General features: G+C 59.2%; 1 protein-coding gene across 9 annotated transcripts in view; it reads right to left on the bottom strand.

Annotated features, from left to right (window-relative positions):
- Window positions 1–14,199, bottom strand: part of ITPR1 (inositol 1,4,5-trisphosphate receptor type 1) — a 137,195-nt gene that overhangs the window by 110,583 nt on the left and 12,413 nt on the right. For all 9 annotated transcript variants that reach the window (XM_036432132.2, XM_045579513.1, XM_036432127.2 and 6 more), the window contains exons 3-4: window positions 10,555–10,661; window positions 9,872–9,942 (exon numbers count right to left, since the gene is read on the bottom strand). In XM_036432132.2, the coding sequence (XP_036288025.1) occupies window positions 9,872–9,942; window positions 10,555–10,646 (163 nt within the window). In that variant the 5' untranslated portion in view covers window positions 10,647–10,661. The remainder of the gene's footprint in view (window positions 1–9,871; window positions 9,943–10,554; window positions 10,662–14,199) is intronic.

The raw sequence follows: 14,199 nt of genomic DNA, 5'->3' as shown, positions 1-14,199 counted from the left end.
GAGGTTAGAAGTGGGACTGCCCCCTCAACAACCATTGGGTGAGGTTCAAAATCGGTCACACCTCTCCACCACCATTGGGTGAGGTTGGAAGTTGGTCCCGCCCCTCAACAATCATTGGTTGTGGTTGGATGAGTCCCACCTATCAACAACCATTGGGTGAAGGTAGAAGTGGGTCCCACCCTCAAACCCAATTGGTTAAGGTTGGAAGTGGGTCCCACCCCTCAACAACCATTGGGTGAGGTTCAAAATGGGTCACACCTCTCCACAACCATTGGGTGAGGTTGGTAATTGGTCCCGCCCCTCAACAATCATTGGTTGTGGTTGGATGTGAGTCCCGCCTATCAACAACCATTGGGTGAGGGTAGAAGTGGGTCCCACCCTCGAACCCAATTGGTTGAGGTTGGAAGTGGGTCCCACCCCTTAATAACCATTGGGTGAAGTTGGAAGTGTGTCACGCCCCTAAACTACCATTGGGTGAGATTGGCAGTGAATCACCCCTCCCCCCAACAACCATTGGGTGAGATTGGAAGTGGGTCAGGTTGATGTTGGAAGTGAGACCCACACCTCAACAACCTTGGGTGAGGTTCAAATTAAGTCACCCCTCAACAGCCTTTGGGCAAGGTTGGTCTGGCTCCTGCTCTCCTGGGCTCCGGGCTGCATTGCTCCCACCTGTTGCTTCCATCCCCCCATCCTCCTAAGGCCAGCTCTTTCCGCCTCCCTTGTCCCTCGTCAGACGCACCTGCAAACCCCAGACAAGCTGACCTCCTCCCGGCCCTTCACTCAGTCACACCTGTGACGTGCCTTTTGCCCAATAAGGGGACGTGCCCACAGGTTCTGGGAATTACAGTGGGTGTCATGGGAGGTGGGGTGTCTTAAACCCAAAGCAGGGACTAAACCAGGGACTAACAAGAAAGCCAGGGGGTACTATAGGATCAAAACCTCAGATGCCACAAGTAAACGTCTAGAAAAACGCAACTTACAAAACCAAGCCGAGAAAAATGGCGGAGAAAGGTGACTCGGTGGTTAGCGGGCCGTAAAGAACGCATACAAGGAGCTGGCTTACTCACTGGGCGACCCGACAGCCAGAGAACGTGATACCAACGGATCATACACCCCCTCCCCCCCAAAAGGCATAAAAGCACACCACAGGCTCAAGCTCGGAGCACAGCAACCAACCCCAGAGCAGCACAAGGACACGCAGCAGCAGATGTGCGGGAGGAGGAGACGCAGCTGGATACAGGCCTGCTCCCAGCTGAGGGTGTCCCCAGCCGCTCCCTGCATAGAGTGCCCCAGTGTGCTCCCGGCTGAGGGTGCCCCAGCCTGCTCCTGGCTGAGGGTGCCCCGGCCTGCTCCCGGCTGAGGGTGCCCCGGCCTGCTCCCAGCTGAGGGTGCCCCCAGCAGCTCCCTGCATAGGGTGCCCCGGCCTGCTCCTGGCTGAAGGTGCCCCGGCCTGCTCCCGGCTGAGGGTGCCCCCAGCAGCTCCCTGCATAGGGTGCCCCGGCCTGCTCCCAGCTGAGGGTGCCCCCAGCAGCTCCCGGCATAGGGTGCCCCGGCCTGAGCCCTGCTTCGGGGCCCTTCCTATATAACTCAGCCGCAGGGCCGGGACTGCTGGAGCCGACGAAACCCGCCTGCTGTGGGCGCTCACACAGGCTGGGCCCGAATGAAGTCCTGAGCAGCTCACCACCTCCCCACCCAACCGACACACCACCCCCTTCAGCGACACCCGCTCATCCCGCAGCCCAGTGCCCTCCGGACGCCGGGCCTGGACACTGCGGGGGGAGAAGCCGGCAGCGGGGAAGCACCGTGCGCTCACACTGCCGCTTCACCTCGCTCTCCGACTGCGTCTCCTCTGAACCGCCACTGAGATGAGTTCAAGTGATCTGGGCACAGGGACTGACAGAGGAGGTGGCAACAGCCCTGGCCCGGGCTCCTCAATGGTCAGAGCGCCGGCCCGGGTACCAAAGGGCCTCGGGTTTGATTCCCAGTCAACGGCCTGTGCCTGGGATGCAGGTTCACTCCCACCATCTCATCTCTCCCACCCGGTGGGGCAACCAGTCTCACATCAACGTGTCTCTCTCCTCTCTCTCCCTCCTCCCCTCCCTTCCACTCTCTCTGAAAAGCAATGGAAAAAAATATCCTCAGGTGAGGATTTAAGAGAGAGAGAGAGAAAGGGAGCAAGAGGGGGAGGGGGAGGGGGAGAGGGAGAGGGAGAGGGAGCAAGCAACAATGACCACCAAAGAAAAACGTGTCTAGAATTCACCCTTCTCCGAGAATAACCCTCCAAGTGGTTCTCACTCATCCCCCCTCTACGACTGCAAACCCCTCCTGGCAGCACCGTTTCGCCCGCCCGTCCAGGCAGGTGACCTTGTAACCAGCCAGGCAGCCTGCGCAACCCGCGGACCCGAGACTTCCTCCGAGACTGCCAAGGACATATTTTCCACTGAGTCGCTCAGATGCCAACGCAGAAACATGCAAAACGGTGGAAAACACGTCCCAGGGAAAGTTATCTTCTCTTAAATGTGCCCACATGTCAAGCCGTATTACAGACCCAGCCTGGCCGCGGGCCCTGGGGCTGAGCGTTGACCTGTGAGCCAAGAGGACACCGTTCGATTCCGGCTCAGGGCACGTGCCCAGGTGGTGGGCTCGATCCCCAGTGGGGGGCATGCAGGAGGCAGCTGATCCAGGACTCTCTCTCATCATGATGTTTCTTTCTCTCTCCCCTCTCTCTTCCTCTCTGAAATCATTTAAAAAAAAAAACTTTTTTAAGAAAAAGAGTTGTTTTAAGGCAAAAGAAAAAAAAAGCTAACATCGTGAAAATAAAATGGAGAGGGAAAATGTATGGATTGTGGCTGACGTGGGCATGCGGAACCCCTGAGCCACGGTCACGGTCAGCGGTCAGCCGCACACAGCTGCACACAGCCCACCTCTGCGCAGGGAGGACACAGGTAAGCAGGACGCCAACGAGGGCTGGAATGTATGTCCTGGAACCGAGGAAACAGAACCCCACTTTGCACTAGAAACCGTACCCCGGCTCCGGGGGCACAACCTGGTACCATTCCAGCCATCGCCCCTGCCACGGGCCCTGCCACGGGCCCTGCCACGGGCCCAGCCACGGCCGCTGCAGAGGTTCTGGGGGGTCAGGGGGGCCGAGGGGAAATACAAGTTTTACATAATCCACAGACGGCCATCACTCAGAGCCAAATCCGCACTCAGGGTCTGAGGGACCGAGGGACAGAGGGATGTGGGGGGAGGGGAGGAGCCACAGCTGGGCTCGGGATGGGGGATGAGGGACCAGAAAGGGGAGGAGGGGCTGGCCCCTGAATCACACGTCAGCTTTCGAAGGAAGGGGAGTCTAGAACTGTGTTGCTCCAAAGCCCAGATTCCAGACCAGAAGTGGCTTTTCAAACGCCTCTCCTGGTCTCCAAGCCAACCTCCCGGTCACCAACCAACGTCCTCGCCAGAACGTGGCCCCGAGTCCTCTCCATGGTCTGCATCCCCAGGGATGGTGGGAAATCTCTCTCTCTCTCTCTCTCTCTCTCTCTCTCTCCCTCTCTCTCTCTCTGCTTCCCATACTCACTGCTGACGTCTGGCAATAAGGCAATGCTCACATCAGCCAAAAGAAAGGCAAGTTCTGGCTCACACAGACCCGCCTGGACGGACAGTGAGGCCCTCGCAGCCCTGACTCGGACCTGGGCGGCGCTCGCTGGGGCGCCAGTACCCGACCATAGCGTTTAACTGCGTGCCCTGTTCCGGCCAGCCGCTGGAGCGCCTAATTTTAGAAAACCGATTAGCTGGTTCCTTCTAACTGTATGTTATTGTAGCGAAGGTCAAATTTTCCCTGAAACTATGGCAACAAAACCCCAGTATTTTCTGTCGACAAGACTAAGCCAAGGCCGGGGGGAGGGGGGGGGGCGGGTGGGCCACACCGTGTGGTTAACCGGATGCGGGCCCTTCACCTGCAAGTCCGAGCCTCCGGGGATGTTCAGGGGGAGGGGACCCAGCCTCGGAAATCTGCCAGTAGCCTCCCAGCGAGCTTAAGGATCGAGTCTCCTCCCCGATCACGTTTTTAGAGGCGGGTAATTTTAGCACAAAGCACCCAGATATTTCAGAAGCACTCCGACTGGAACTCACGTGGACCCAGACGATTTCCAGGTGAAAAAAAAGCTTCTACATCTCACCGGGGGAGGAACTGCCCTGCTTACTCCCCCTCCATCACGGCAGTGGCTGGGACGGGAGCGTCTCTGCGCCGGCCTTTGCCCCACGGAGAGGTGCCTCCCCTGGCCACGGCCACGGCCACGGCCACGGCCCCCGAGAAGCAGCCATGGGACACCCTTCTCCTGGGAGCTCAACCACCGTCCTCAGGGCCACGCAGAGAAGGCAGCCTGATGCCGGCGCCGGGCCAGGGCGCACACTGAAACCCGGTCCCTCCGGATGCTGCAAAGTCTATAAAGACAGAAGACAGCGTGGCACGTGCTGCACGGGACGTCACCAGGCAGGCAGCGTGTGTCTCTAGCGTGTTGCAGATATTTGCGCCTGTGTCAACATATCACAGAATGCCACATCGGGGGTAACGGAGTAGGAGACTGATTATGGAACCCGGCAGCTCAGTCCCCTCCCACGGGCAGGCTGGAGCAGGTCTGAACGGGAAGGCGGCTGATGTCAGACAGTCTGGGTTCGAGTCCTGGCTCTGGTGCTTCTGTGTAACCTGGGACCCAACGCTCAACATCTCGTGGCCAGTTTTCCCACCTGTAAGCCTTCTGCACACAGCAGCTGCCTGGCGGGTGGCGATGGGGGTGAAAAAGGAACACAGAGGAAGCGATACAGGTCAAACCGGTTAAAGGAACTCACGTATGTAAGCGCCATGCAAGGCTTTACCTGCGTTCATGGAAAACAGGCAGGGAATAACCCCACAGGGCGACGGGACAAAAGTAATTGTTTTAAATCTGCAGCTCAAATGCAGAGCCTACAGGACAGTGCGGGGGACACGGGGTGTGCCCCAGCCCCAACTTCCACTCGGATTTGCTCTTGGAGCCCAGACGCTTCCAACGTCTCGTCTCCCCGTCTGTGAAGAAAGGAAGCGCTCTCATACGCTCAAGCGACTCAACCCGTCTTCGGCAGAACGGCAGGGGCGGTCAGAGAAGCCTGGCGCTCCGCCCCCAGGACACCTGTCCTCCCCCGCATCCCCACCAGCCTGGCCCCCGGAAGGAAGCCAGGGGGCAATGCTGAGGCTCAACCAGGTGACCTCGCCAATGCACCTGTGGCACTAAAAGCAGCCTGTGCCTCCAGAGCTGACATCTGCTCTGTTAGCAGACGAGCTGTTACAGGTCAAAGGGCATCGAGTGGGGTCTGGGGTCTCTGCTCTGTGGGTGACTCGGGTGTCCAACAAGGAAGCTGTCTGGACGCTGAGGGGCATCGGCTGCCCCTGTCCGTTCCCAGCATGCCCAGCGCCTACAGACATGCACCGCGAAGATCCGGGCGTGCGGGCAGGCAGGCAGAGATCCGAGAGGGGCGAGGGGTGTGTGGGAAACCGCAAAGGGGAGCCTCAGGCACCGTCCCCACGGCTGTGAGTGCCGTGAGCCGCTGTGAGCATCCCTGCCTCCGGGGACCGATGCAAATCCGAGTGGAAGTTGGGGCTGGGGCGCACCCCGTGTCCCCCACACTGTCCTGTAGGCTCTGCATTTGAGCTGCAGATTTAAAACAATTACTTTTGTCCCGTCGCCCTGTGGGGTTATTCCCCGCCTGTTTTCCATGAACGCAGGTAAAGCCTTGCATGGCGCTTACATACGTGAGTTCCTTTAACAGGTTTGATCTGTATTGCTTCCTCTGTGTTCCTTTTTCACCCCCATTGCCACCCGCCAGGCAGCTGCTGTGTGCAGAGTGTTCCCTCCCCACAGAGTCTGTCCGTGGGAGACAGATAAGCTGGTAAATCCGAAATGAGGGTTATTTAAAACCTGCTAATCTTTTTATTAAATTCAAATTGATTTCTTGAACACGAATTGATTTCTCCCCACCGAGCGGCCCCCACACACCTCCAATCCCCGAGGCCCCTGCTGGGCACGTACCCTAAATACATGTGTTTCCGCCTTATTTCTCCCAATGGCAGCAGCGCGGCCCCGTGCCCCCAGCTTAAGGCCAAAACACAGCTTAGAACCAACACACACAAAACAAAATCCCTCACCCCCGTTGCATGTGAATACTTAAAACTAAATGAGATATGAATTCATTCCTTGCGTGCTTTGCCTAAAGGGAAAAAAAAAATGTTGCTTAGCAACAATTAAGACAAAGTGCAGTGAAGGGGGGGCAGGGTTGAGAGACAGCCGAGTCAGGGAGCCGGTGAGGCCACCCTAGTCCACGGGACCTTTGCCACCCAGGATCCTGGCTGTGTCCCCATCTGGCCCCGAGCAAGGCCTGGCTGGTCCCACACATCCGTCTTCTCCTGACAGAGAAGGCCGCAGCCCAGACACAGGAGCCCGCTCGGGGGCCGGGGTGTCCGTGACATGGTGACGGCCGTCTCCAGCCCATCACAGTCCCAAGCCGCAAGGGGTGCTGGGAAGTCATTTCACTGAACCCGCACTGATCCGACAGGGACACTGGGGCCTGGAGAGGTGAAAGGCTCTCCTGCCCCCGCCTGCCCCCCCCCCCCCCCCGCTCCCCGGGGCTCAGGCCGTGGGCGGCAGACGCTGGCTGGACGCGGGCTCTCAGGGCAGACGGCGCTCCTCGGCCGTCTCGGTTTTCCTGCATCCGCCTCTGCCTGACTCCATGCCGACGGGGACCAGGGAAGTGGGGCGACACAGGAGTACCTCTCGCTCGGTTAGAAGGAGGGCGCTTCTTCTTCGAGTCTCCCCACAAAGCTTCCAGGAGGCCCAAGGCTGAGCCCCCAAGAGTGCAGAGGGGACCGGGAGGTCTGTGCAGGGATGCTGACTGCGCTGAGGGGGACGCTCACCTGCACAGCGGGACACGCTGCCGCCCGTCGCAGCTGGGTGACGTGGGGAGAGAGAGAAAACCCATACACTGTGCACAAAGTGAACACTTACTCCTGTTGGCTCCTGCTGTTCACGATGTGGTCTGCTTCCCCACGAAACCCTGAGGCTCCTGAAAGCCACGGGCCGGGCTTCATGCATCCGGCCGCCTCCGTCCCCGCCCCATCCCCAAGCCCGGGGGCCGGCGGGCCAGAGCAGGGCCCGGAAGCCTCTTGAGCTGCACGTGCATTTTCACTTAGTGCAGCGGTCGGCAAACCAATAGTCCACAGAGCCAAATACCAACAGGACAACGATTGAAATTGCTTTGGAGAGCCACATTTTTTAAACCTAAACTTCTTCTAACGCCACTTCTTCAACATAGACTCGCCCAGGTGGTAGTTTATGAAAGAGCCACACTCAAGGGGCCAAAGAGCCGCATGCAGCTCAGGAGCCTCAGTTTGCTGACCACGGGCTTAGGGATTGCTGTGTGAGAAACCCACCGGATTGGGGAGACTTATCCAGAACACGCTCCGCCTCTCCCCCGTTCACACAGACCCCTGACCGACATCACAGCGCCCCGACCCCTCACCATACCCCTATCCCAGCCTCGGAGTTTCCCTCCAACAGCTGCTCCGTTGAACGAAGTCCTTCCCACAAGCTGACCCCTCTCTAACACGGTGGCATGGGTACGGCAGGCCTGGGACAAGAGTAAGAATTCGGGGCTAAGGTCAGCCTCTTGAGCCAGAGGGAGATGATCCATCTGGAAGAGGGGACCACATGTAAGTAGCAGGAGCCACACCAGAGCTCCTTCCTACACGAGAGCTACTTCCCGGGAGCCCCAGGCCTGTCGCTGCACCACAGCCCTGAGGTCAGGGTGAACGCGGCAGGGGCCAGCCAGCTGGCGAGGTTCAGGGGTTGAGTGTCAACCTAGGAACCAGGAGGTCACGGTTGGATTCCCAGTCAGGGCACAGGCCTGGGTTGTAGGTTAGATGCCCAGTGTGAGGCAGGCAGGAGGCAGCCAATTGGTGATTCTCTCTCATCATTGATGCTGCGCTCTCTCTCTCTCCCTCTCTCCTTCCCTCCCTCCCTCCCTCTCTGAAATCCATAAAGACATGCTTTAAAAAGAAACGTAAAGAAAGCAGCAGGGTCCTGGGACCAGGAAGGGGACTGGCTGAGGGCTCCCTCTTCCCTCCGCTGAAGATGTCACTGCGAGGGGAGGGGCCGAGGAGGGGAGGGGCCGGGAAAGATCCCACAGAGAAAGGAATTCACTAACCACAGAGTTTCTATTCCTGGTTTCGACCAGATGTCTGCCTTCTCTGCTCTTTCGGGTCTTGGGCTCAGCCAACACCAGCCAGGGAGGAGAGAGACCCTGCCTCACCTTCCGCAGGCCGGGGCCCCGAAAGTGCCACCGCAACCCATGACCCAGGAACCCGGATCCTTCCGCACCTCCGCGCTCCTCCTCCCCCGGGACCGAGGCGCTCCGAGCTGAACTGCGCGGTGACGCAGAAGCCTTGGCGGACAAGAAACAGGCGTGCGGCCAGGCCCTTCTGCACACGCAGAGGGGCAGCGGCACAGCCAGGGAATTGGGGAAAAAAAAAAAAGCAATTCCTTAGAAATGTGCTTTTAGCACAAAAAAGCAACTGCATCTATTAGCTATCCCCGCTATCCTACCAGCTCTCCCTCGCTGAGCGAGGCTCGTGAGCTGAGAGCTCTGGCTCCGAACCTGTACGGTCGGCCATCCTGTCGCCCCTGCAGGGAGGGAGCCGCTCTCCCCAGCTTACGGGGAGGAAAGCACCCGGAGAAAGTCACCCATCGAGTCACTGGCCTGCGCACGCAAACGGTGGGCTTCCGATCTAGGCCCCTGGGGCCAGCTGCACGCCCCGACGCAGGAAAGCATCTAAGTCACCAAGGAAACATCGTCCAGTTCTCCTCCTGTCACTAAGCAGCCACCGGACTTGGCCTGTTAAAGGTAAACTGAGGCACGCCTGCTCCTCGTAGCAGGGAGAGCTCTGTGGCTGACAGGCAGGAGCGGCGGCTCCAGGCTCTCACCTCCTCATCACGGAGGAAGGCTGGAGGCCGCGGAGGGGCCTGCCCCCGGCCTGTCGCCCACTCTCTGTTCCAACCAGCTCCCAGGGGAAGACGTGCCAACGGCCTCGAGGCCATGGAAGCAGCCAGCACCCACCTCTCTGCCCCGGAACTGCTTTCCGTGTTACCCGAATGCCTTTCATTCAAAAACACCAGCGCCTAAGCCACCTACAAGAACCTCCAACGCAGACGCTGTAACGTGCGAACGGCCAGGCGTGGGTTGGTCAGGCCCTGACCCGGGCCCTCGCCTTCCCGGCTGCCGGAGCCACTCGGGAGCCTCGAAAGGCTCCCTGATCAAACCCCGACCACCACGAAGACAGCCGCGATGTTTTCCGCCAGCTCCGGCACCAGCTCCACGGCAACCCTCGTGGGACTCACGGAGCCGCCTCCCGAGACACCGGGTGCAGGAGGCCTGGCGGAGAGTGCCCGCCTGTCCCTCCAGAACGCCTCGTCCAGGTTGGGGGTGGAAGGGCACCAGAGGGCCCCTCTCCCCACAGCAGCAAGGTCTGCCCAAGTCACATGCTTCCTGTGGCCAATACAGGAGCAACCGCCGGGGGACGGCCGCCCGCCGCTGAGGCCTCAACCGGACCCGGGGCCTCCCCACCGCACGCAGGACAGGGGGAGACCTCATAAACGCCACCCCATCCTGGCCCGACCTTCCTCACGCCCGCTCAGGTCAAAAGCTCTGAATGGAAATCAGGCTTTTAAAGATATACGTAAGTAGACCCACAATTGCTTAAAAAAAAAAAATACACACGTGCACATGGCAGCGCAGTTTGTACGCTTTCCAGGGAGGACGCCGCCCTCCCGGGGAGCTGGCCGCTTACCTCTGAACTTCTTGGGCGGGTTGTTTAGGTCTCCAGTTTCCGGCTGCACAACACAGCGGTCGTCGACCAGCCTGCAAGAAAATAAAAGAAAAGGTAAATGCTACGTCACGACCAGTCTAAAAAAACAGAACCCTGAGCACTCCGCAAAACTCCAACAGCCACGCCCACCAGTGTGGCTCAGGGGTTACGTGTCCTCCTGTGAACCAGGAGGTCAGGGTTCAACTCCTGGTCAGGGCACATGCCCGGGTTGTGGGCTCCATCCCCAGTAGGGGGCATGCAGGAGGCAGCCGATCCACGATTCTCCACGATTCTCCCTCGTCCTGGATATTTGTATCCCAAAACAGACGCCACATTCCCGGGGGGTGGAGGGTCCCCTGCAGGCACGGAAACCTGCCCCAGCAGCCCCTGCTCCTGCCCGTTTTCCGTGGCTCCTTCCTCCTGACCACGTCCAGGATGTGTGCTGCCCCCTGCACTGCCCCCGCCCCCTGCCTGTGACCATGAGCCTTAGACTCTACCCCCTGCTACAGGGGGGAGGGGAATGGTGACAGAGTCTGAGCGACCCAGGATCTGGTGCTCGTGGAGAAGCCGAGGAGCATGTGGCATCCTCCCGCAGCGAAACCACAGCTCTAGCCGCCGCCCCGCTGCCCGGACAGAGGCGGCCACAGGAGAAGCTGTGCTCTTACCCCAGCGTGCTGATGAAGCCATTGGTCGATCCCTCCGCGTACAGAGAACAGATGTCCCCGATGTGCAGGAAACTTGACATCTTGTCCGACATGTCTTCTTGAAAACCCTAGACACGGCAAAACAGGCCACGTGATTAAAGAAAGAAGAAAATTAACTCCAACCGCTCCGTTCTCCACAGCGTGGCCGCAGGCGGCCATATTTCCCCGGGCATTACTGACGTTCGTTCGGCCTGGCTCTCCCACGGCCACGCCCGGCCCGGTCTGGCCCCGAGGACCCTTGCTGTCAAACCGCCACTGAGGCCGCAGGGGCCTCGGCCTGAAACCCGAGCAGCAAAGTGAGCCAACAGGGTGACACCTGGTGACAGGCTCCACGAGGCGCGGGCGGCCTCCGCAGAACCCCAAGCCTCCAGGGGCACGTTGGTGTCTTTCCTTCCCATCCTCCACCAGAAGCGCCCGGCGCTCCCCGCACCCGCCCAGCAGGTGAGAGGAATAAGGCTCGGGTGTGGGAGCCGGGGTCGGGCGTGCACCCGGCGAATTCAGGCAGTCCTAGAAATGGCTCATAAGCTCCAGGAAATCTCTGCAGCCCAGAAATCACCCCCCCCACCCACACACACACACATGCACATGCACACGCACACGCACACCAACAAAAACACGGGCCTGACTCATGGGAACAGCCATAAAGACCGAGGAGTGGGAGCCAGCTGGTTATAAAAAGCTGAGCTGGCATTGAAAAACGAGTCATTTCTGTGGGAAGATGGGGCGCTGCTGTGCCTGCAGGTGACCCCCTCGTGTCCCCGCAGGGAACCAGACCTCCCCAGGCCTTTCCTGCAAACCCAGACCCCGGAGCCCCGCCCCACGCCTGCCCCCCATTTCCCCCCACTCAGCAGAGCCGAGGACGGGACGGCCGATGGCGGGGGCCCTCTCCTGGAACTGCCTTCCAGGGGCCACGCTGCCTTCCCAGGAGAATTTCGAGGCACCCTTCTTGGGGAGCACCCTTCTCCCCGGCAGGAGCGCGAGGCCCCTTGAAGAAGCCGATCCGATCCACACGTGTGCAAAGCACAAGGAACAAGCCGCCTACCCAGCACCACCCTCAGGGTCTGGAAGGGGGTGTGAGCCCATGAGGGGCTGATGCTTACTGCTCCTCGGCCCCCACAGCCTGGCCAGCCCACCCCCCCTTCCCGCGCCCCCCAGGCCTGCGGAGGGAGCCCCTTGGAAGGGATGATGGTTCAGTGCGGAGACCCCTCCACGCCGGGGCCAAGACAGCTCCCGAACAAGCAGTCTGTTCACTCCGTGCTTAGCAGCTCGAGAGAAGTTTTCGGGGGTTTTTTTTTCTTTTGCTAAAAGCTTCGGCTGCGGCAGAAACCTCACTTATAATTTTCCCATCCATTTCTCCCGCACACACTTAACTAATTGCATTATATTCATTTTTCTAAAAAAGAAAAAAAAAATCTCTACTTTCGCCCACACACAATTCGGGATTTAAAAGTTAGCAGCTCCTGGGAGAAGACTAAATTAGAAGCCTTATTACCGAGAAGTCACCTAAGGTGCCGCCGTCCACCGAGGCGGACGCCAGGCGGGAACACAGGGCTCGGCGGACGCCCAGCCCGCGGACGGACAGAGATGCAGGCACAAGGTTTTCACCGACACGCGGGAGCCGGCTCCGTTTCGTTCCAATGAGGCCGCCTGGCCCGGGCGCTGCAGTCTGACTGCTGGTGATGGGGGCACAACCACTGCCCTCACTTTAGGCCCTGCCAAGCACTGCTGTCAGGAGCCAAGGACGCAGCCACGCTGCCCCCCCCCCACCAGCACCCCCCACCCTCCCCACTCCCACCGCTGTGCACCATTCAGGCACTGCTTACCAATCTCCCATGCATTTCTGCACCCAATTGCCTCACCTTTGACCATTTTTATTTTATTTTAACTGATTTCAGAGAGGAAGGGAGAGTTCTCTGGGGCCCTGGAGAATTGGTAAGCAGGTGAAAGGCTCCTGAGACGCAAAGGTCTGGCGCTGGCTGCGTGTGTAGGTCTCACGTGCCTAAACGTGAGAACTTGGCTGGAAGAGGACTGAAATGCAAAATGTACAGCTGACCGGCCAGGGCTTTCGAGGCAGCCCCTCAATGTGAACCCCAAATCCTCCTTCTCAGTCAACGCATTTAGTGAGCACCTACTAGGTGCGGCCCCTCCTCCGCCCAAGGTCCCTGTTCTCAGGGCACCTGCATTCTGGTGACAGCGCACAGACAGCCAACAGGCCTAGCAGGCGAGAGCATCAGATAGCAAGAAATACGACCACGGAGATGAAAAGTGGGTGACGTGATTAGCGACACCTTCACCTGGGCTGGCCAGAGAGAACAAGCTGAGACACTGGAGCTGAGGCCTGAAAGTCGAGCTGGAGGCAGTCATGCAGAAAAAGGGGCGGAAGAGCCGTCCGGGCGGGCGGGCACCGCTGGTACAGAGGCCCCGGGCAGGAAGGGGGCGGGAGTCCGGGAAACTCTGCCGGCCTGGGCCGGGGCAGGGCGGGAGAGGAGAAGGGGTCAGAAATGAGAGAAGCCGGGATGGAAGTCTGCCTTTCTCCCCCGTGTGATGGGAAGTTCATGACCTTGACCAAGACGCTTCTCCTCCCTCTGGGCCTCAGTTTCCTCACCTGCAGAATGGGCATCAGGAGGACCTCATGAAACTGTGTTGGAGATCCAATGAGAAAAAGAGACCAAGGGGCTCACTTAGCACACGGGAAGCAGGACTGTTTGCTGTCACTCTATTCTGCTGTTTTTTTATTTTAATCCTCACGCAGCGGTCGGCAAACTGCGGCTCACGAGCCACATGCGGCTCTTTGGCCCCTTGAGTGTGGCTCTTCCACAAAATACCACGGCCTGGGCGAGTCTATTTTGAAGAAGTGGCGCTAGAAGAAGTTTAAGTTTAAAAAATGTGGCTCTCAAAAGAAATTTCAATCATACTGTTGATATTTGGCTCCGTTGACTAATGAGTTTGCCGACCACTGTCCTAACGTACTTTTTAGAGCGAGTGGGAGGGAGGGAGGAGGGGGGAGAGAAAGAAACATTGATGTGAGAGAGACACATCGATTGGTTGCCTCCCACACACAGCCGGGATGGAACCTGCAACCCAGGTACGTGCCCTTGACCAGGAATTGAACCCTGGACCCTTCCCTCTGCAGGCCAGCGCTCTAACCACTGACCCACGCCGGCCAGGGCTAATCGGTTGTACTTTCTGCTCTCATAAACTACTGCTACTGAACGTCCCACTGTCCAGTGAGATCAGCCCTAACTAGCAGGTCCGTGGTCAGTGAACGTGGCCAAGGTCAGCGCCCGCTCTGGCAGCACGCTCTCTCCACTGTTCCCAGTAAAAACCCCAGGCACCACTGGCGGAGGAGGGATGACCTCACCTCACCCAGCCCTCTCGGCGGCGGCGACCCTCAGTCACCGCCTTTGCCCTCTGACCCCCGAGCACCTGGAAGGTCATGCTGCCGAACCCAGCACCCTGCTCCTTCTCGGCATTTCCGCCTCCCCTCCACCTCCCGGCACACAGAGGGCCTGGGCCAAAGGCTTTCCGTGCTGCTTGCATCAATGCCATCCGGCCGGCGGGGCTCAGTGATGGAGCATCGACCTATGAACCAGGAGATCATGGCTC

The sequence above is a fragment of the Pipistrellus kuhlii genome, unplaced genomic scaffold, assembly GCF_014108245.1.
Source record: "Pipistrellus kuhlii isolate mPipKuh1 unplaced genomic scaffold, mPipKuh1.p scaffold_m20_p_11, whole genome shotgun sequence".
Lineage (NCBI taxonomy): Eukaryota > Metazoa > Chordata > Mammalia > Chiroptera > Vespertilionidae > Pipistrellus > Pipistrellus kuhlii.
This window is presented reverse-complemented; position numbering and strand designations above follow the sequence as displayed.